This window comes from Triticum urartu, chromosome 3A (genome assembly GCF_056163025.1).
Source record: "Triticum urartu cultivar PI428250 chromosome 3A, HENAU_Tu73, whole genome shotgun sequence".
Taxonomy (NCBI): Eukaryota; Viridiplantae; Streptophyta; class Magnoliopsida; order Poales; family Poaceae; genus Triticum; species Triticum urartu.
In genome coordinates this window covers 661,457,595-661,480,725 of record NC_141875.1, presented here as the reverse complement: position 1 = coordinate 661,480,725, position 23,131 = coordinate 661,457,595, and the positions used below count along the sequence as shown (strand labels likewise).

The window sequence follows — 23,131 nt, the reverse complement described above, 5'->3', positions numbered from 1 at the left end:
GGGCGTGGGGAGGTCGGTGGCCGCGGTGGTGCACGTCGGCGGCGACGAGCTCCGCTCGGTCGCGAGAAAGAGAGAAATAGCAGAGAGGGGAGTGAGGTCCAGGGAGAGGAGGGGAAGCGAGAGGGAGCGCTGGGCATCTCCGTGGCACGTCTGGAGGGCCGGGGTCGTGCGGCTGAAGCAGGAGGTGGCAAGGCGTCGTCAGCGCGCTCGCCACGCACCTGTCTGTCCTCCTGGCAGGAGGACAGAAGACCACTCAGCCCCTGGAGGGCTGGGCCTCTTCTGCCAGGTAAGGCCCAGGTACTCCCTCCTTCTCTGTTTTCTATTTTAATTACTGTTTTCTATTTTATTTCCTCTCTGTTTTGATTTAGTTTTATCCACTAAATCATTTTCATAAATTCTGTAGGTTATTATATGGCTTGCTAAAATATATATAAAGCCACTCACAAACTTCCAGAATTATTGAAGTTATATTTAATATATATTAAATATAAATCCAAAGCAAATAATTATTGGATTAATTCAAATGGCCAAAATAAATGTTTCTGAGCTCATAAAAATATTGGTTTGAATTTTAGCTCTTGCCAATAATTCTATGGAATAACAAGAACATTTTATTGGACTCATTTGAGAAGATTTTTAAAGTTGGTTATTTTTGAACTGATTTCTGAGGGTTTCAACAAACCTCAATTCAACTTTCAGAAATTAGACATGATGCATGGATGCTCTCTTATGCAACTATTGCAAACAATTCTAGGGCTGTGACACGGAGGCCCCATGAGGGTGGGGGGGCGCCCACCCCCCTGAGGCGCGCCCCCTGCCTCATGGACTCCCCGAGCCCCCTAACGTGAAATCAACGCCAACTTCTCCTATAAATACAGAATCCTCCGAAAATTAACCTAGATCAGAAGTTCCGCCGCCGCAAGCCTCTGTAGTCACGAGAAATCAATCTAGGCCCTCTCTGGCACCCTGCCGGAGGGGGCCATCATCACCGGAGGGCATGGAGGAGGATTCCGGAGGGGCCATCATCACCATGAAGGCCAAGGACCAGAGGGAGAACCTCTCCCCATCTAGGGGGAGGCCATAGAGGAGGAATCACAAGGGGGAGAACCTCTCCTCCTCTCTCTTGGTGGCACCGGAGTGCCATCGGGAGGGGAATCATCGCCGCGGTGATTGTCTTCATCAACATCACCATCCTCATCTCTTTTACGCCGTCCACTCTCCCGCACCTTGCTGTAATCCCTACTTGAACATGGTGCTTTATGCCACATATTATGATCCAATGATGTGTTGCCATCCTATGATGTTTTGATTAGATATCCTTTGTCTTTGGGTTGATTGATGATCTAGATTGGTATGACTTGTATGTTTTACTTTGGTGTTGTCCTATGCTGCCCTCCATGTCGCGCAAGCGTGAGCGATTCCCGCTGTAGGGTGTTGCAATATGTCCATGGTTTGCTTATTGTCTATGTTGCGTGAGTGACTGAAACACAAACATGGATAAGCGGGACATGGCGTATGGGAATAAAGAGGACTTGATACTTTAATGCTATGGTTGGGTTTTACCTTAATGATCTTTAGTAGTTGCGGATGCTTGCTAGAGTTCCAATCATAAGTGCATATGATCCAATAAGATAAAGTATGTTAGCTTATGCCTCTCCCTCATATGAAACTTTAATAGTGATTACCAGTCTTGTTAACAATTACCTAGGAAAATTCCGCACACCGATCCACCATTATTCCACACTCGCTATTTATAATATTTAGTAATATATTCTAAATTTATGATAACAACACCTAATTTTATATTTAGCTCTCCGGTATAATACAAAGTTATCCATTTCATACCCACAACATAGTTTTATTTCTCATTTCTAGTTGGAAGCAAACGTTCGGTGTACGTAGAGTCATATTAATGGCACATAGGGCTTGAGAGAATATTGATCTTACCTTTAGCTCCTTGTGGGTTTGGCACTCCATACTTATCACTTCCACCTTTTCAAATTGCTACGATGATTCCCTGCACTTGGGGATTATCACACGCCATTTTTTTGCGCCGTTACCCGAAAGGGATTGACAACCCCTTTAACTCGTCAGGTTGCGAGGTGTTGTTTTTTGTGTTCAGGGGCTATTTACGTTGGGTTGCTTGGTTCTCCTACTGGTATGATACCTTGGTTTCATAACCGAGGGAAATACTCTACCGTTGTTGTGCTACATCATCCCTCCCTCTCCGAGGAAATACCGACGTAGTTCTAGCTGCCATCACTATCCTAGGTAAAATATGTCTTATTGGACCTAAGTAAGGTTATTATGTCATTTTTGAGGAAAATAAGCTTAGTATAGGTCATTTTGGAGCTAAACCAAGGTTATTATGCCATTTTTACCTAAGTAAGCTAATTATGTCATAAATGAACTAGGTAAGCTAAGGATAGATCATTATTGAGTTATTCTTAGTAGTTATGGCTGTTTTTAGCTAACTAAGCATATTAAGTCATTTAGGAGGAAAAATGCTAAGCATAGGTCATCTTATAGCTATCCTAGGTAAAGTATGTCAGTTTGGAGCTAAGTAAGGTTATGATGTCACTTGGGAAAACTTACCATCATCACGCAGGTGAAGGACCGGTTGGGTGTGCGCTAGTGCCAGATGGAGAAGGACCGGTCGGGGTTGCGCAATTGCGAGATGGAGAAGGATCGGTCGATGCTTGTCGGGAGGCATGCTGCACCAAAGAACATTTGCAATGTCTCATTAGCATGATGCAACTGAAATGTGAATACTAGTAACTAATGAAACTTAACATGTCCGCTATACCAATCTGGGGCACCGGCGGTGGGGTCTCACCATTTTTCTCGCACACGGACTGCACATTTTGTTTCCATGAGTCAGTCATATTAGTTAGTAATGAAACGAACATTACATGCATGATTTGGCTAATATGCAGGAGAAACTTACCACGAGGAGCTCGTATAGGGCCCGGTGACCCGCGTTGTTCTGGTTCCTCTCCTCCTCCAGCATCGTAGTCGTCCTCTCCCTCAAGTCCTTCTCCCTCTGCACCGCCTGCCTGTTTGCCTCTGCTAGAAGCTCCTAGGCCCTAGCCTCGATAGTGAGCTCCATTGGCCGTGGACGAGGACTCATCTCAGGAAGAGAGCTCGTCTCGCGCTTCTTTATCTCCGGAGAGTTCTCGGACACCGTATCAGTCCATCCCCAATGGTTGCCGAGCCTTGTTTCCTCCCTTCACCAGATAGGATCACGAGCTCTGGATCAAAAGCACTCTGGCTCGGGTTGAAGTCATCCCCTTTCATCGCCTTCCCAAAGTCTCTGTACCTCACGAGCTTGTTGTGGGAGGAGATGTTGGTGAAGCTCTCTGGATGATCGAGGTTAGACTCAGAGAATGCCTTGGCCATGTTGAACGGGGCAGTATGGGCCATGGCATAGAGGTCAACAACGGTGTCACGTCCTTCTTGTTGTGTTTCGCCTAAAAGAGAGGAACAACATATTAGTTAAGGGCTCAAGCTAGCATGAAGAATGAAATTGTATGAGTCGTTAAGGGCTCAAACCACATACCCAGTGATCCCCGTACTCAAACAGGTTGGAGCTCCCTTGATGGTGTGGCACACCTCGCATTTGGGCACGCTTATCCCTAGACTTGTTGTGTTCGGCTCGCCATTGGGGAGAGCACCACTCATCCACCAACGCCTCCCAATAGTCCATCATATCCGCACACCATCTAGGGGGCACCTAAGTTTGGCAACGAGAAATTTTAGCACTACGCCTACGAATAGGTAACTAAGTACAAGGCCTTAAGAATAGGTAAATATACCTTCATGTACTTCTCCTTACTCAGATACTTGCCGCGGCACTTCTTCTTGGCCCTCCTAATGTTAGTCGAGCCTAGTAGTCTCGAACAGCCTTCACCCTAGCCTCATGTCGTAAGTTCTGAAGTAGGCGCTTGCACTCGGCTTCGAGAACCCTAGCCGCCTCCTCCTCGTGTTCCTCAGTACACCTTGAGAAGGTATGCAATCGAACAAGACAACACTGATTAGTACAATCACTAGGTACTGTTGATTTTTAATTATGTAAAAGAGAAAATACCCAAAACCGCCGCCTCACAATGTCGGCTACCGTCTCGCACAAGACACTGTTGACCCTCTCCTCTGGCAGGGTCCGGGTAGCCAAGGACATGTCCCAGCTCAGTGTTAGCTGTGGAACCTGACCCTCACCGGGCAACGTGACCCACCCCGAGAAGTGGTGCCGGGAAAGCACACCAAGGACCTGGTTGGGCCTGTGGACACCATCGGCGTGTATCCAACCCCTGCAGTATGACAAGGCCATCACATTAGATATTAATTGGAAGAAACATGAAGGACAAAGGTTAAAAAAGAGTAAATGCACTTACTTCTCCCCATTAGGTTGAATCAACCACCTCTGATCGCGGGTCACCGGCATGGCCGGGAGCTTCGTACCACCATGCTGGTAGACCTTCTTGCCTTGCTCAACCAGCTCGCCCTCGCTAAAACTATCGTCAGACCAGGTCTCCTCGCCATTAGCATGGCCACTAGTCTCCGGAGTCACGTGGGACGAAGACTCTGGGACCCCAGTCTCCTAGGATGAAAACTCTGGGACCCGAGTCTCCTGGGACGAAGGCTCTGGGACCCGAGTCTCCTGGGATGAAGGCTCGTCATCCCGAGGCTCGTCGGCCCGAGGCTCGTGGACCGGAGTCCGAGATGGGTCCACCTGAGATGGAGCACTACGGTGGTCCGGAGAATCAGCTGCGAGTGGCAGCGAGGAAGGCGCAACAGCCTTCCTACCTCTCCCGCCACCACGTCCACCTCTAGCAGCCCTCTTCAGCTTCCCCCGACCTCTCCCGGCCAAAGAATAAGCGCCCGCCGGTGTCTGCATACTATCATTGAACGCTCTCCAAAGGTGCTGGGATGGAATAATAACACCCCTCCCAGCACGCGCCGAGGAAGGAGCCTCGGAGCGTTCTCGACCCGCGCCCACTATTTGTCAACACCTGCAATGAAAAAGAGTAACGAAATTAGTACAACATAAATATAATAAAATATTTAAGTGTGTATCATCATCATGAACATAATAAAAAATTCAATACCTAATATAATGAACTATTGAATAATAGCATCGGGGTGCTATGTTGGGGTCGGGGTGCCATGTTGGGGTCTCGGGGTGTCATGGTCGGGGGTGCCGTGTCGGGGTCTCGGGGCGCCGGGGTCAGGGGGCGGGGTGTCGTGGTCGGGATGGCAAATCCTAGACCCCTTGACCCCTCGGCCACCATCGACCCCTCGACCCCTCGACTCCTCGATCCTCGACCCCTAGACCCTTGACTCCTTTTGGCCTCGATCCTCGACCCCTAGACCCTCGACTCCTTTTCCCCTCGATCCTCGACCCCTCGACCACTCAGAGACCCTCGACCATCGGCGACCCTCTTTTTCTACTTTTCCTACTTCTTTTTTTCATCTTCTTCTTCTACTTTGTTTTTTCATCATCTTCTCCTTCTTCTCCTTCTTCTTCTTCTTCTTCTTCTTCTTCTTCTTCTACTTATTGTTCTTTTTTTTCATCATCTTGTTCTTCCTCTTCTTCTTTTACTTCTTTTTTCATCTTTCTTCTTTATTCTTAAAAAACAGAAGAAAAAAACTAAACTAAGGCTATGTTTGGGTTCTAGGTATTTTTGGAGTTTTAGGAGAATAGCATGGTTTGGGGAAACTAATTAAACTAAATAACCTAAACTAATTAAACCTAAACTAACTAAACTAAAAAAACCTAAACTAATTAATCCTAAACCTTAACTAAAAAACCTAAACTAATTAAACTAAATAACCTAAACTAATTAAACCTAAACCTAAACTAAAAACCTAAACTAATTAAACTAAATAACCTAAACTAATTAAACTAAATAACCTAAACTAATTACACCTACACTAATTCCCTTAAACTAAATAACCTAAACCAATTGAACCTAAACTAACTAAACTGAAAAATCTAAACTAAACAGAAAAGAAAAACATAAAACAAGAGAGGGGTGGCAGGGGCTCACCGTGGGGGCGGCGATGGGTCGGGGAGGGGGCGGCGGTGAGGCGGGGTGGCGACGGTGCGGGGAGGAGGCGGCGACGGGCGGCGCTCCTCGGGGGCGGTCGACCCGCGGCTGCGGCGAGGAGGCTCTGGAGGGGGTGGCGATGGGGCGGCGGCAAGGCGGTGCAGCGATGGGGCGGGATGGGGGCGGCGACGGGCAGCGCTCCTCGGGGCGGTCGACCCGTGGCTGCGGCGGGGAGGCGGCGGCAGGGAGGCTCGGGAGGGGGTGGGGAGGCAGGGAGGGGGCGGCAACGGGGCGGGGAGGGGGCAGCGACGACGCGGGGAGGGTGCGGCGACGATGATGCGGTGAGGGTGCGGGGACGACGGTGCGGGGTAGCAGAGGGAGGAAAGGGGAGAGGAGATAGAGAGAGAGTGACGGGTTGGACGCGACGCCGTTAAGTGAATTTTGAAGCTTTGTCATCCGCCTCTCGTTTGTCGTCAGCTAGAGGATCGCAAAGAATGCTTTGCCGTCTGCTGGCAGACGGCAAAGAGGGGGCCTATTAGGGTTTGACAGACAGTGGGCCAAACCCCATCTTTGCTGTCTGCCAGCAAACGGCAAAGCTTCTTTGCCGTATGCTAGAGGATGGCAAAGAGTTGGATGATGGAAAAGCCCACCTTTGCCGTCCGATGCCTCTTTGTCGTCCACTTTCTGGTGGCTTATGACAAAGCATACCTTTGCCGTCTGCTAGCGGACGACAAAGAGAGGGTAGACGGCAAATCTGCTGATTCCACGATCGGTGGTCTTCCGGTGCAAGGGGATGGTGGATCGTGGACTCAATGAAAATCACCGCATGATAATGGACCTTACTCGTGATCACAAAGTGGATGGCAAGTCCATGAAGGACATCGTCTTCACCCTCAATGAGCAAATCAACTTCCTCCCAAGCCCGATCTATGATCTCCAAAACCAAGTCTTTGAATATGAGGCGAGGTTTTAAGGTATGAGTTTGGCTGCCGGTTGCAGGACCCGTGAGACTCACTCCTCCTATTACGACGGTGGACCTTTGCCATGGAAACCCGAGGACAAGATCTCTACATCATCACCACCACCTTCTTCATCACCAAAAGAAAACTAAGTATCGAGTATGGGCACTCCCCTTGGCTTCCGCCAAGCTTGGGGGAGGTGCCCCGATATCGTATCACCCCACTATCTTTTGCCTTTACTTATTTTAGTATGATCTATAGTTATCTTTTGCTTTAGATGAATAAAAGTCTAGTTCAATCCTTTCTTTTCGAGAGTTTGCTTTAGTGATCTATCCTTGTAATCGTGCGCGAGATATATAATAAAGTTTTAGTTTGAGTATTTGCTTCCTTTACTTTCATGTTCGAATAAAAAGAAAGGAAATAAATGAGAAAGATCATACGGTAATCTTATGGTAGGTGATGACACCACATAAGGAAAAGTATAAGTAGAAAATTTTATTAGAGATTGACAAACATAGCATTGGTCAATGATGCAACTCATGAAAGATTAAATAAGGGAAGAGAAGATTCACTTATAAATATACTATCCTGGAAATCTTTTGTGATTGTGAGCCCCCATCAAAATATTATATGCCAAAATTGTTGACGTTGGACAAGGAAGACAACTTAATGATTTATGTTTCTTCATATTCACATAGAAGTTATATTGTCATAGATCCTTCAACATGAGGTGCTTGTCCCTATCTTTGCTAGCCAAAAATTCCACTCTAAGTAGATATACTACTTGTGCATCCAAAAACTCTTAAACCCAAATCTTATTTTCAAGTGTCCACCATACCTACCTAAGGATTGAGTCAGATCCTTCAAGTAAGTTGTCATCGGTGAAATAAGGCAATAAAAATCGCTTCTAAAAGTGTGAGATCACTTAGTGTAAAAGAAAATTGAGTGTTGTACGAACTTGTGATGGTGAAGAATAAAAGCGACAGACTGCATAATAAAGGTTCCATCACAAGGGGCAATACAACGTGACATTCTTTTGCACTTAGGGGTTGAGCATACAAAGAAATAAGCACATGGAAACCTTTGCTTCCCGCTACGAAGGGCCTATCTTTTACTTTTATGTATTTACTTTTATGTAAGAGTCAAAGTATTTCTCTCTATTCCTTTTTATTTTTCTCCTTTGACCAGCATCTTGTGATGAGGAAAGATCTAGGCACATAGGTCCAGTTGAATATGGGTGGCATGAGTTATTATTGTTGACATCACCCTTGAGGTGAATTCGTTGGGAGGCGAAACTATAAGCCCCTATATTTCTATGTGTCCGGTTGAAACATTTTTCTCATGTGTATGTGATGACTGTTAGCAATCATAGAAGACTAACTGATGGTTGAGTATGTGGACTTGCCTAAAGGCTCCGATACGTGACCCTTCCTGAAAAGATGATGAATTGTAGTTGCAAAGTTGACTGAGAACATAGTTTGTTGGTTTGTAATAGAGTTTATACTTTATACTTCGATAGTGTGATGAATTGTTACTTATTCATGACTAGCAAATATGCCCGTGTGTTGCAACGGGAGGAAAAAACATCACACGCTTCTAAATATGACTCGCGATCCCACACACATAGGTCTATGTCCTCTATTACAACATGTCACCCTATATATGGTTTCCTTACTTTGTATATGAGATGAAGAGATAGGTAAATACAATTGTCCACAATATCCTCAAGATGTGTAGAATTGAAAAGATTACGAAGAAAATAAATAATTGACTGATACAAATTATAGTTCACTCCAAAATAAAATAATAAATTAAGTATGAAGAATAATGTTTATCTTAAAAAATTAGGTAAACATTGTCGCTGCAATATACCAAAATGATTAAAAAATTAGTATTAACATATTCAAGGAATTAAAAATGGAATTGTTCGAAACACACATGCTTTTATAATTAATTTTCTGTAAAAAAATTGTATTTTGTTGCAACAGGAGCTCCAACGCTCTAGAAGAGGCACATGATTGAGGAACCTCTGGAATAAGACACCCCGGTTAGGCCACATGCAAGTCTCGAGATTGTTTCAATCTTGAAACTCATGTTTAGATTAGAAATTTGAATCTTGAATCTTTTAATTAATTATTAGTACAAAAACAACCATTGGCCTTCGATCCTTTGATCGTTGAACTAATAGTTTGTATTGTTAGATGACTGATCAACGATAATCTCCTCCAACCCTCTCAGTCCAAAATGTACACTTTATAGCCAGCTATTGCTAAAGAAATATCTAGGCATTCAAGCAAGCAAGAAGTACACGTATGTTAGTATGTACTAGCACCATATAGAGTCACACAACGCATTAATATCCTGGTATTAGAACTTTGTGTAATATCCAATGAAGTGTGTAGTGAGTGAGGGTTTTTCTCTGGTCGGTTTGGTGGGGTGGCACTGACGCAATCTTCATAGTGGTATATCAATAATCAGATCGATAAGTACATAAGTTATCATAATAATTGATGTATAAACATCTCCTTTAGATGATCATCTGTGTGCGTACGTGAAGACGTGAACTCATGCCATAAGTTGTTGGCCTGAAAGATCATCACCTTCCTGCAAACACCAAATAGGATTAACTAGTAACCATGATAGTCAGCTAGGTTAGTATATATGGTTCCCATCCGGCGAGTATCTATAGCTAGCTAATCTCCTAGGGAATCAACCCAGCAGCTTGCTAGCTTGTAAGCAGGTTTGTTCTGCTATATACTATCATCTTCTCGCAAAACTAATAGCTCGGAAGTATGTAGATATTTCCGCACTAAAGTTTTTTTCAATTTTCACCGGGGGGAGAGTTTTCCCCACCTGAATTTTTATATATGTGGGCCAAAATGCCCAAGTAAACAACATGCACAAGTACATTTTGTATGGGGGAAGATCGAAGAGGGGGGAGGGAGCAAGGCTACATGCATCAGGCAGCTCGAGGATTTGCCAGGCAGTCCAGCCACGCATCAGACGCCTGCTTCAGAGCAACAGGCAGACGCACCTGCCAAAGCACGGCGTCTTCCCTACATAAGTGCAGTAGTCGGGGGAGCGATGGGGGCAATCCCTGGAAGACCACCGCGTTGCGGTGCTTCCAACGTTGCCAACGGCAAAGGAGGAGGAAGGTCGAGCCCGTCCGCGTCGGCACCGAGCTAGCGGGGGACATAGTGTGCAACAGCTCAATAGAAGAGACCGCCGAGGTGACCCCCACCATAGACCAGAAGCGCTAAGCAAAGGGACAGCCAAAGATGAGATGCTCCGCCGTCTCCATGTGCACCGAACAGATGGGGCAGCCAGCCCCAGCCTCCTCCACAATGTGCTTCCGCAGGAGAATGTCTCTCGTTTGGATCCGAGCCTAGACCAAGAGCCAGGCGAAGAAGCAGACTCGACTTGGAGCGTAGTTCTTCCAGACAAAGTCGGCGTACGGCGCAAGCACCCCACCAAAATGGCAAAGTTGGTAGAGGCCAGCAGAGGAGAGCCCAGCACCCTTGGCACAGCCTAGGCAGAGGGTCCGAACATCCGGCTCTGCTGTGAGGACCAGCGCCCGGACGATTGGGAGGAGCACTTGGCACTCCCAGGTGCCCGCATGGTTTAGGCGGGGGACGAGGACCCCAGCAAGCCCGTGCTGAATGACGTGAGCCACCGAGACCGCAGGCATGGTGGTGTGGGAGAACAGGGAGCTCATCTGGACGGAGAGGGCACCGCCGGGCAACCAAGAATCCAGCCAGAACGTTTTAGTGCGCCTGTCAGCGACGGAGACACTGGTGACCGCCCTGTACACATGCATAAGCTTAGCCAAGGAAGCCCAGTGTGGTCCGGGGAGCGACACCGCCGCTGCTGAGGTCAGCAGCGAGCGCCCCAGCTCCCCCCAAACCCAGCGAGCCCACGGCGCATCCTGGCGCGAGTGTAGATGGTGAAGGAGCTTCAGCAGGAGGCACCGGTTCTGGACCGTGAGGGTGCGTACCACCAACCCTCCCTCCCCCTTGGGACGGACGATGTGATCCCAGGCCACGAGACACTAGGCCCCCGAGGCCTTGTCCGTTGCAGTCCAGAGGAAGGATCGGCGCAGGGCGTCGATCGCCCGGAGGACATAGGGCGGGACCTCCATCGCAGACATGGCATACATGGGGAGAGCATCCAGCACGATGCTGAGCAGCACCAGGCGCCCCCGAAGGACAGGAGCTGAGTGCGCCAATCGGAGAGGTAGCGCTCAGCTTTGGCAATGAGCGGGAGGAAGTCGTCCATGGAGAGCTTGCGGTTGAAGAGTGGCAGGCCGAGGTAGATGTGAGGGAAGCTCCCAACGCGGCAGCCCAACACATGGACCATCTCGCGAAGATCATCCTCGGGGACATGAACGGGCGCGGCGGTGCTGTTGTGGAAGTTGATAACAAGCCCGTCGCCGCCGTGAAATCGTCCAGGTTGCCCTTGAGGCGCCGGACCGCGTCCAGCTCCGCACGCATGATGATGATGGTGTCATCAGCGTACTGAAGGACAAGCGGGGGCGCATCATCAAACAGAGGGTGACGCATCCCACCATCTCTCTTGATCATCTGTTGGAGCACATCCATGATGAGCAAGAACAGGTAGGGGGAGAGGGGGTCCCCCTGCCGCAATCCTTTCTTGCATTTGATCCATTGCCCTGGTACGCCATTAAGGACCACCGCAGACATGGACGACTGGAAGATCGAGTCCATCCAGTCACACCAGAGGGGCGGGAAGCCACGCACCTCCATAATCCGGCGAAGGCTTCTCTAGTCGATGGAGTCAAAGGCTTTGGCAAAGTGCAGCTTCAGGACCAACGAGGGAACCCGTCGAGTCTCGCAGCATTGGACAATTTCTGTTGCATACACAAAGTTCTCGGAGATGCTCCGCCCCTTAATTAACACGGACAGGTCCACATCCACCACATCCGAGATTTGTTGTTGAAGGCGCGTGGTCAGAACCTTGCACGGGATCTTGATATCACAATTCTGGAGCGAGATGGGTCAGAAACCACCGGGCGCAAGCACCCCCTCGGCCTTGGGAAGCAGCACAACATGTGCGCGGTTGATACATTAGAGGTTCACAAAGTTGTCATAGAACCCCTCCATCAACCGCATCACGTCGCCGGAGACCAGCTCCCAGGCGGCCTGGTAGAAGCCCGGACCAAGGCCATCGGGGCGCTGGTTCTGTCGAGGCTGGCGACCGCCACCTTGATCTCAGGCATCTCGAAGGGGGCGACAAGCTTGGCGCCGTCAACAGTGCCCCCCCTCCTCGTATAGCACCTGTAGGTTGAAGCGCCAGACGGGGTCCCTAGCCCGACCAAGAAGGGTGGTGTAGAAGGCATGGAGGGCCTCCGCCTTGGCCACATGACCGACGACGATCGTGCCGCCGACATCCAGCGCTTTGATCTGGTTTGACCGGAAGCGCTGGGATGCCTGGTCATGGAAGAAGCGGGTGTTCTCGTCACCCTCACCCACCCGGCGAAACTTCCCCCGTTGCCGCCAGAATGCTGCTTGCTGACGAACAGAGAAGGCCAAGGAGGCACTGGCGTCAAGCCGCAAGGTAGCTTCCTCCACTGTAAGCACACAGTATTCCTCAAAAAAGTCAAACAGATCAATAAGAAATTTGCAGTTATTATCATGGCGAGGGACAAACCGGTGATTTGCCTTCCAAACCTTTGGAGCACGACGGAAGGATTTGACCCTAGCAGTGATGTCTTTAGCACCATCCACGGTCCTGCATGGGAGAGCCCGGGATGGGGAAGTGGATGGAAGGAAAGGGGTCTAGGAGCCATTTATTCTCAAAACGGAACTGACGGGTGGCGGGGATGTGGGTAGAGGTAGTGACAAGAAGTGGGAAGTGATCAGAGGTGAGGCGGGGGCGAGAGGTGAGGGTGGAGTTGGGGAGAGCCACGTCCCAATCAGCGTTAAAGACCACACGGTCGAGGCATGCCAGGGTGGGCGGAGTGCGACGATTTGTCCAAGTGAACAAGCGGTCAGAGAGAGGGAGCTCAACCCATGAGAGGGCATCGATCATGGCATTGAATCTCGACGCAAGAGACGCACAGAAGTTTTCATTGTTTTTCTCCTCAGGATACCTGATGTGGTTGAAGTTGCCAAGCACAAGCCAGGGCCCCGAGATCATATCCGAGAGAGCCACCATCTCATCCACAAAATCTTGCGTGAAGGCATGGTCAGATGAGGCGTATATGTTCATGACCGAGAAGCCCGGATTGAAGGAGGTGGAGGACAGCACGGTGGTGAGTGCATACCTGCCAAAGTGACAGGAGACAAGATGGAGCACTGCGGGGTCCCAAGCAGTGACCAACCCGCCACGCGAGCCGTCCGCGTCCAGGTGCTTAAGAGATGAGAGGCGGGGGGAGAGAAACGATCGATATTTTCCCAAGGAGAGCAAGGTGAGTTTCGTTTCTTGGATGCATGCAACGGAGGGGTTGGCGGCAGTCACGGCACCATGGACAAGCGAGCATTTGTCCTTCTCACCGAGGCCTTGAACATTCCAAGAAAGAAACGAAAGACAGCTACAGCCGGCACTATCCATAACCAAAGCAAGCACCAGACATACAAGACACAAATGGAGAGGGGAACATAGGAAGGAACACGACATAACCAGGGGAAACATAATACAGGAAGGCATACATGGACGACCAAATAACAACGGTGGAAGCTAGCAGGAATAGAGATACACAATGCCCCAACGGAAGAGCCCCAGGCACCCAGGGGGCAGAAAGGGCTGAAGGAGCACTAATCATCGACACCCGGTGACACCGGAGCAGATGGCATGGCCGCTGCGGCCCTTAGCTTGGACACAAAGTTCATTCCCAGAGGCTTGACGACCGCGGCAATCACTTTGAGTTTGAGCACTTTGGCTTGGAGAGCCGGAGAGCAGCCTTTGAGGGAGTCCTTGAGCTCCCGCTGCTTGATAGCATTAAGATATACTGGTAGTGATATGGTAGAGGTGAAGAGCATGCTGACAACAAGATGGGGGAAACAAAAGTCTTGATAACCTAATATTTTTTCTTATAAAATAGCCAGAGGGGTGCTGAAAATTTAAACACACTAAGAAATAACAGTCACAGTTCTGGAAACAGGACTAGGCTTGAATCCCAAACCTTTAACAAATGTTCAAAAAGTCCACTTTGAGACGTAGTCATCTGCAGCAGAGCAATAGTATCAGAAGAAAAGTTTTAAATCACTGTCAGATCCCTCATATAGAGATCGAGCAGCCAATATCACTTTGAGATCCTAAGTCAGCCAATAGTGCTTTGTTTGTACTACTTTTACATTTTTCCTCCATATATAATAGAGTAGTTCCATTGTTTCTGCTTTTGATCGCGATTTATCACAGTGACACTGTCATACTCTCATGGTTTCCTAATGTATCCTCTCAATATAAATACCACGATGAGGTCAATTTAACCAAAATAAACAAGACAACAATCTGACATGCATTGGCCTCGATTTTGTATTGTCTACGGTATTCTTATATGCTTATGTCCTGACTGTGAACAATCCTACTGCGGCGATGTAGAGGGAGACAGCTAGCGATGGCAGCTAGGGGGGAGGCCACAACACGTGGGGAGGCCGTGGCCTTCGGGGCGCCGATGCAGACCATGATGTGGCAACGTCACAGGGGAGGCAGCGGCCATGGAGAGGAGGATTAGGGAGACTCCAGCACCCGACGGCATCGGCTACAGCCTTCCGGTCAGTCGTCCAACACAGTGACCCAGCACAACTCCATGTTGGCTGCTCGTAGGTAGGATCCCCTCACTGACTCAATTCGTTGCATGCAACAAAGCCAAGCACCAGCACAAAAGGCAGCAGCAGCAATACACATGCAACCCACAAAGAAATTCATCTCAATCTCTCCCACTTTCTCTCTTTTCCTCTCTCTTTTCCTCTTCTTTTCACGGCACGAAGCAACACTAAGAAAATTCAGTATATAAACAGTAGCAGCCCAAAATTGAAGGAATCGGTGATCACACGCCTGTATAAAAATCGGAGCAATCTGTACAAAGCAATAACAATCGCTGGCTTGCAGCTCGCTGCTCCCCTGCCTACCTCCGGCAAACCGTGCCATGCTAGCTGCCAATAGATCCTAAACCATCGGCCTGCACAAACGTCGACCAGTGCCCAGGGCCGGCAACCCGTGCCATGTCCGCGGCTCGCCGGTTCCACAACCATCTGCCTCCTGCTCCCACATCATCCATTTCTCCTCTTGGCCTTGCAGCAGAAGCACATCAGCGTCAAATAATGCGGGTCTAGGTCCTCGGATCTGCTGACAGTGAGTCGTGGTGGCTGGGTCCCGACGGCGGCGAGCCCAGGCTGCCGGAATCCTGGAACCAAGCCAGAAGGGAGCACGAGGTGGCGTGACACCCATGCCATGGTGGCATCGCATGCTCTATGGCTAGGAGATTTGTAGACTGATCGTAGTATTCAAATTGAGAACGGACTTAGTGACATATGATTGAAGGGTGGAAACATAGTTCATCTTGTTTTGCAGCAGAAAACCATATTGTCAAGGAGAACTTGAGACCCTCCAAGCTGTGGAAAAGCAGGACGATGATGGTGAGGTGATACTCCGTGCCTAGGCCAGGCACAACCTGAAGGCAGAAAGATTAGGAGCGGTACAGGAAGTTGGAACCGTAGAATCGGTATGGGACTTCCTTGTGTGTAAATCTATTTTTAAATCTCGGCCATCAAGTTTTATTGTTAACATAAAATCAGCAGATATAAATGGGTGACATATGGAGAACTATGAAAGTATCTGTCCTTTATTATTAGATAAACATAAGTCTATGATAAAAGTCCTATGAAAAAAGTTTTATGTCAAAGTTCGTTGTCGTTATAATAATTCACATGACGCTTCTATATCCGTATTTTGTTTTTATCGACACCTCTCTCTCTAAGCATGTGGACATGTTTTTCGATTTTGGTTTTTGCTTGAGGACAAGTGAGGTCTGAGCTTGGGGGAGTTGATACGTCCATTTTGCATCATGTTTTCTTACTATTATTTCTGATGTTTTTATGCATAATAATGCTTTTTGGAGTAATTCTAATGCCTTTTCTCTCATAATATGCAAGGTACACACAAAGAGGGAGAATTCCGGCAGCTGGAAATCTGGACCTGGAAAAGCTACGTCAGGCTACCTACTCTGCACAACTCCAAATTAGCTGAAACTTTACGAAGATTTTTTTATGGAGAATATGGGGAATATTGGAGCCAATAAGTACTAGAGGGGGCCCACCAGGGAGCCCAGGTGCGCCCTGGTGGGTTGTGCTCACCCAGGCCCACCTCCGGTGCCCATATTCTGGTATATAAGTCATTTTGAGCTAGAAAAAATAAGGGGAAGACTTTCGGGACGGAGCGTCGCCGTCTCGAGGCGGAACTTGGGCAGGAGCACTTTTACCCTCCAGTAGAGCGCTTCTGCCGGGGGAACTTCCCTCCTAGAGGGGGAAATCATCGTCGTCATCATCACCAACAACTCTCCCATCTTGGGGAGGGCAATCTCCATCAACATCTTCAACAGCACCATCTCATCTCAAACCCTAGTTCATCTCTTGTGTTCAATCTTGTTACCAGAACTATAGGTTGGTGCTTGTGGGTGACTAGTAGTGTTGATTATATCTTGTAGTTGATTACTATATGGTTTATTTGGTGGAAGATTATATGTTCAGATCCAATATGCTATTTAATACCCCTCTGATCTTGATCATGATTATCATTTGTGAGTAGTTACTTTTATTCTTGAGGTCACGGGAGAAATCATGTTGCAAGTAATCATGTGAACTTGATATGTGTTCGATATTTTTATAGTATGTATGTTGTGATTCCCTTAGTGGTGTCATGTGAATGTCGACTACATGACACTTCACCATATTTGGGCCTAAGGGAATGCATTATGGAGTATTTATTTGATGATGGGTTGCGAGAGTGACAGAAGCTTAAACCCTAGTTTATGCGCTATTCCGTAAGGGGCCGATTGGATCCAAAGGTTTAATGCTATGGTTAGGATTTATCCTTAATACATTTCTCGTAGGTGCGGATTCTTGCGAGGGGGTTAATCATAAGTAGGAGGTTTGTTCAAGTAAGAACAGCACCTAAGCACCGGTCCACACACATATCAAATTATCAAAGTAGCGAATACGAATCGAATCAACATGATGAAAGTGACTAGATGAAATTCCTGTGTACCCTTAACAACGCTTTGCTTACTATAAGAGACCATTTTGGCCTGTCCTTTGCCTCAAAAGGATTGGGCTACCTTGCTGCACTTTTTGTTACTATTATCATTACTTGTTCCTTACAAAATATCTTGCTATCAAACAACTCTGTTACTTACAATTTTAGCACTTGCACACATTACCTTGCTGAAAAGCACTTGTCATTTCCTTCTGCTCCTCGTTGGGTTCAACACTCTTACTTATCAAAAAGAGCTACAATTGATCCCCTGTACTTGTGGGTCATCAAGTCGCGCAACTGTTACCGTTCGTGGGTTGAAGTCGCCATCAACGTGGATGTACAATAGCACCACCTATCGGAACCACGCCAAAAATCTACGTCTCTTCATTGTGTTTACACTCTCCAAACCCTTCCCTTTACCTTCATATGCAATGTTTTACTTTCCGTTTCTACACCCTTAGAATTGCATGTGTAGGTTGATTGCTTGACTCATGCTAATTGTTAAAATCCGCCTACAATTAAAATTGGGAAAATATTAGATTTTTATTTGGTCAAGTAGTCTAATCACCCCCCCTCTAGACATACTTTCGATCATATAAGTGGCATCAGAGCTTTGGTCTCCATTTGCGTTGATTCTCATAGCTTTGGTGATCATAGCCTTGGTTTCACAACCTAGGAGAGTATGGTGTCTAGCAAGGGAAATTACCACCATAGAGTTCCTTACTTTGATGGTACAAATTTTGCTAGTTGGAAGCATAAGATGAAGATGCATATTGTTGGTCATAACCCCACTGTTTGGGCTAGTGTCTTTATTGTCTTGCAAGGTGATTACTTCGAGGATGGAAAAGAATCGGATCGTGAAGCGTCAACGCAAGAAATGAAGATGTTGCAATACAATGCTCAAGCTTGCGATATTCTCTATATTGGATCGTGCCCCGAAGAATTCAACAAAATCAGCCGCCTTGAGAATACAAAGGAAATTTGGGATACTTTGGTTGATATGCACGAAGGTACCGAGTCCGTCAAGGAATCCAAATTGGATGTGCTTCAAAGTCAGCTTGACAAGTTCAAGATGAAGGATGGTGAAGGAGTCGCCGAGATGTACTCTAGGCTTGCTCTCATCACAAATGAGATTGCCGGCTTAGGAAGTGAAGAGATGACCGGCAAATTCATCATCAAGACGATTCTAAGAGCCTTGGATGGAAAATATGATACCGTGTGCACCTTTATCCAAATCATGCCCAACTACAAAGATCTCAAGCCCACGAAAGTCATTGGTAGAATTGTTGCTCATGAGATGCCACTTGATGTCGCTTGAAGCTATGTGGGTATTTCCGCAAAGAGGAAGGGATGATGCATCACAGCGGCAGTAGGTATTTCCCTCAGATGTGAAACTAAGGTTATCGAACCAGAAGGAGAACCAAGCAACATAGCATAAACAGCACCTGCACACAAATAACAACTTCTCGCAACCCGACCTGTTAAAGGGGTTGTCAATCCCATCCAGGGTACGGCGCCACAAGATGGGCAAACAGACGTGAGGTAAATTTGTAGTAGATTGATAGATCGAACACCAAATAAAATAAATTGCAGCAAGGTATTTTTGTATGGTTTAGTAGATCTAAAAATAAATGCAACGGAAAAGTAGATCACAAAGGCAAATATATGAGAAAGAGACCCAGGGGCCGTTGGTTTCACTAGTGGCTTCTCTCGAGAAAAGTAGAAAAGGTGGGTGAACAAATTACTGTTGGGCAATTGATAGAACTTCAAGTAATCATGACGATATCAGGGCAATGATCATTACATAGGCATCACGTCCAGGATTAGTAGACCGACTCCTGCCTGCATCTACTACTATTACTCCACACATCGACCGCTATCCAGCATGCATCTAGTGTATTAAGTTCATGGAGAAACGGAGCAATGCAATAAGAACGATGACATGATGTAGACAAGATCTATCTATGTAGAGATAGACCCCATCGTTTTATCCTTAGTAGCAATGATACATACGTGTCGGTTCCCCTTTTGTCACTGGGATCAAGCACCGTAAGATCGAACCCACTACAAAGCACCTCTTCCCATTGCAAGATAAACAGATCAAGTTGTCCAAACAAAACCCAAATATCGGAGAAGAAATACGAGGCTATAAGCAATCATGCATAAACGATATCAAAGAAACTCAAATACTTTCATGGATATAAAAAGATAGATCTGATCATAAACTCAAAGTTCATCGATCCCAACAAACGCACCGCAAAAGAATTACATCATATGGATCTCCAAGAGACCATTGTATTGAGAATCAAGAGAGAGAGGAAGCCATCTAGCTACTAACTACGGACCCGAAGGTCTACAAAGAAATAATCACGCATCATCGGAGAGGCACCAATGGAGGTGGTGAACCCCATCCGAGATGGTATCTAGATTGGATCTGGTGGTTCTGGACTCGGCGGCGGCTGGATGAATATTTCGTTGACTCGCCTAGGGTTTCTTAAAAAATACTAAGCACAACGTTCTCAAAAAGAAATAAGTGAAGCACCAGAGCAAGTCCATAGCTCATAAATTTTTTAGTGAAGCAAAGAGAGCAATTCTAACAAGTCATGACATAATTTTGGCTCTCTCAAATAGGTGTGTCTAGCAAGGGATCAAGACTTAAAACAAAAAATAGAACAAGCAAAGACTCATATCATACAAGACGCTATAAGCAAAACACATAGTATGTGACGATTAAAAATATAGCTTCGAGTAAAATACCGATGGTCGTTAGAAGAAAGAGGGGATGCCACTCAGGGGCATCCGCAAGCTTAGTTGCTCACTCATTTTTGGATAATATCTTGGTATGTCGGGGCATCCCCAAGCTTAGGCTCTTCTACTCCTTATCCATTCATCCATCGTAAGATAACCCAAAACTTGAAAACTTCAATCACACAAAACTCAGCAAAACCTTCGTGAGATCAATTAGTATAAGAAAATAAACCACTGCTATAAGTTATGTATCAAACCAATTCATATTTTGTTATTTCATTATATCTACTTTATTCCAACTTTTATATGGCAAAAACTCATCAAAGAAAACCGTAGAGCCATCAAAATAAGCACACAACGCAAAGAAAACAGAATCTGTCAAAACAGAACAGTCTGTAGAAATCTGACTATTTCGAATACTTATATAACTCCAAAAATTCTGAAAAATTAAGAAGACCTGCGAAATTTGTATATTGATCTACTTCAAAATGAGTGGGTATTTTATCGCTCTCTGGTAAAAACCGAGAATTATTTTCGTGAGCACAAAAGTTTCTGTTTTTTCAGCAAGATCAAACAACTATCACCCAAGAAGATCATAAAGGCTTTACTTGGCACAAACACTAATTAAAACACAAAAAACACGATCATAATAGTAGCATAATTTTGAAAATACTCAAAAACAGGAAGCAAAAAAGCAAAAATAAATTGTATTCATCGGGTTGCCTCCCAACAAGCGCTATAGTTTTACACCCTTAGCTAGGCTTGAGATTTCAACGATGCTCGCATGAAAGATAATAATTGAAACATAAAGAAAACATCACAAAACATGTAAAAACACACTTAAGTCTAACATACTTCCTATGCATAGGAATTTTATAGGAAAACAAATTATCAAGACAAGAAACATCTATCATATGCAAAGGAGAGGAATAAAACATTGACAATCTCAACACAACAAGAGGAAATTTAATAACATGAAAATTTCTACAACCATATTTTCCTATCTCATGATAATTATATGTAGGATCATATTCAAATTCAACAATATAGCTATCTCATAACATATTCTCTACATGATCCACATGCTTGCAAAGTTGACACTCTTTCGAAATAGTGGGATTATAATCAAATAAAGTCATGACCTCTCCAAGCCCACTTTTATCAAAAATTTCATAAGATTGAACACTCTCCAAATATGTAGGATTATTTTTACCTAAAGTTTACTATCTTCCAAACCCACTTTTAATATTATCGCAAGCATATTCATCATGAGGTTTAAATAAATTTTTAAGATCATAAGAATCATTATCACCCCAATCATGATCATTGCAATAAGTAGCGGACATAGCAATATTAGCATCCCCAAGATTGGGATTGTGCATATTATTAGAACAGTTGACATTAATAGAATTTATAGTAAAATTATTGGAATCATGCTTTTCGTTCAAGGAGCTACCATGAATCACTTCATAAATTTCTTCATCACAATTTCCAGATTCACAATTCTCAAGCAAAACTTCATAAAGATAATCTAGTGCACTCAACTCCCTAGCAATTGGTTCATTATAATTGGATCTCTTGAAAAGATTAGCAAGTGGATGACAATCCATATCAATAGATTTTTAGAAAATGAAGATGCAAGCAAATAGAAGGAACATGGCAACACAAGCAAACATGAGATTTGACGAGAAAAAGGCAAATGAAAAAGAAGGCGAATAAAACGGCAAATTTTTGTGAAGTGGGGGAGATGAAAACGAGAGGCAAATGGCAAATAATGTAAATTGCGAGGAGATGAGATTTTTGATCATGAACCTAGTATATGTTGAAGATCCTCCCCATCAACGACGCCAGAAATTCCTTTTGACGTCGCTTGAAGCTACGTCTGTATTTCCCCAAAGAGGAAGGGATGATGCAGCACAACAGCAGTAGGTATTTCCCTCAGATGTGAAACCAAGGTTATCGAACCAGTAGGAGAACCAAGCAACACAATGTAAACAACACCTGCACACAAATAACAACTTCTCGCAACCCGACGTGTTAAAGGGGTTGTCAATCCCTTCTGGGGTACGGCGGATCAAGATAGGCAAACGGACGTGAGGTAAATTTGTAGTAGATTGATAGATCAAACGCCAAATAAAATATATAAGAATAAATTGCAGCAAGCTATTTTTGTATTTTTGGTTTAGTAGATCTGAAAATAAATGCAAAGGAAAAGTAGATCGCAAAGGCAAATATATTAGAACGAGACCCGGGGGCCGTAGGTTTCACTAGTGGCTTCTCTCGAGAAAAATAGCAAACGGTGGGTGAACAAATTACTGTTGGGAAATTTATAGAACTTCAAATAATCATGACAATATCCAGGCAATGATCATTACATAGGCATCACTCCAAGATTAGTAGACCGACTCCTGCCTGCATCTACTACTATTACTCCACACATCGACCGCTATCCAGCATGCATCTAGTGTATTAAGTTCATGGAGAAACGGAGTAATGCAATAAGAACGATGACATGATGTAGACAAGGTCTATCAATGTAGAGATAGACCCCCATCGTTTTATCCTTAGTAGCAACGATACATACGTGTCGGTTCCCCTTCTGTCATTGGGATCAAGCACCGTAAGATCAAACCCACTACAAAGCGCCTCTTCCCATTGCAAGATAAACAGATCAAGTTGTCCAAACAAAACCCAAATATCGGAGAAGAAATACGAGGCTATAAGCAATCATGCATAAACGATATCAAAGAAACTCAAATACTTTCATGGATATAAAAAGATAGATCTGATCATAAACTCAAAGTTCATCGATCCCAACAAACACACCGCAAAGAGTTACATCATATGGATCTCCAAGAGACCATTGTATTGAGAATCAAGAGAGAGAGAGAGAGAGAGAGACAGAGGAAGCCATCTAGCTACTAACTACGGACCCTAAGTTCTACAAAGAACTACTCACGCATCATCGGAGAGGCACCAATGGAGGTGGTGAACCCCATCCAAGATGGTGTCTAGATTGGATCTGGTGGTTCTGGACTCGGCGACGGCTGGATGAATATTTCGTCGACTCACCTAGGGTTTCTAGAATATTGGAGTATTTGTAGAGCAAAGAGGTGGTCCGGTGGGTTGTGCTCTCCTCGGAGCATTCCCTAGGCGCAGCCAGGG

At 45.7% G+C, this 23,131-nt stretch overlaps 1 protein-coding gene and 1 pseudogene across 1 annotated transcript; both read right to left on the bottom strand.

The window, feature by feature from the left end:
* Positions 1-9,965: 9,965 nt before the first annotated feature.
* LOC147981167 (uncharacterized) lies at positions 9,966-11,730 on the bottom strand (annotated as a pseudogene).
* Positions 11,731-12,090: 360 nt separating this feature from the next.
* LOC147981166 (uncharacterized) lies at positions 12,091-13,576 on the bottom strand. Its single transcript, XM_087515884.1, has 3 exons — positions 12,835-13,576; positions 12,301-12,593; positions 12,091-12,204 (listed from the first exon to the last, which is right to left on the bottom strand). The coding sequence occupies exons 1-3, from the start codon at positions 13,574-13,576 to the stop codon at positions 12,091-12,093; spliced, it is 1,149 nt and encodes a 382-aa protein (XP_087372010.1).
* Positions 13,577-23,131: the final 9,555 nt, after the last annotated feature.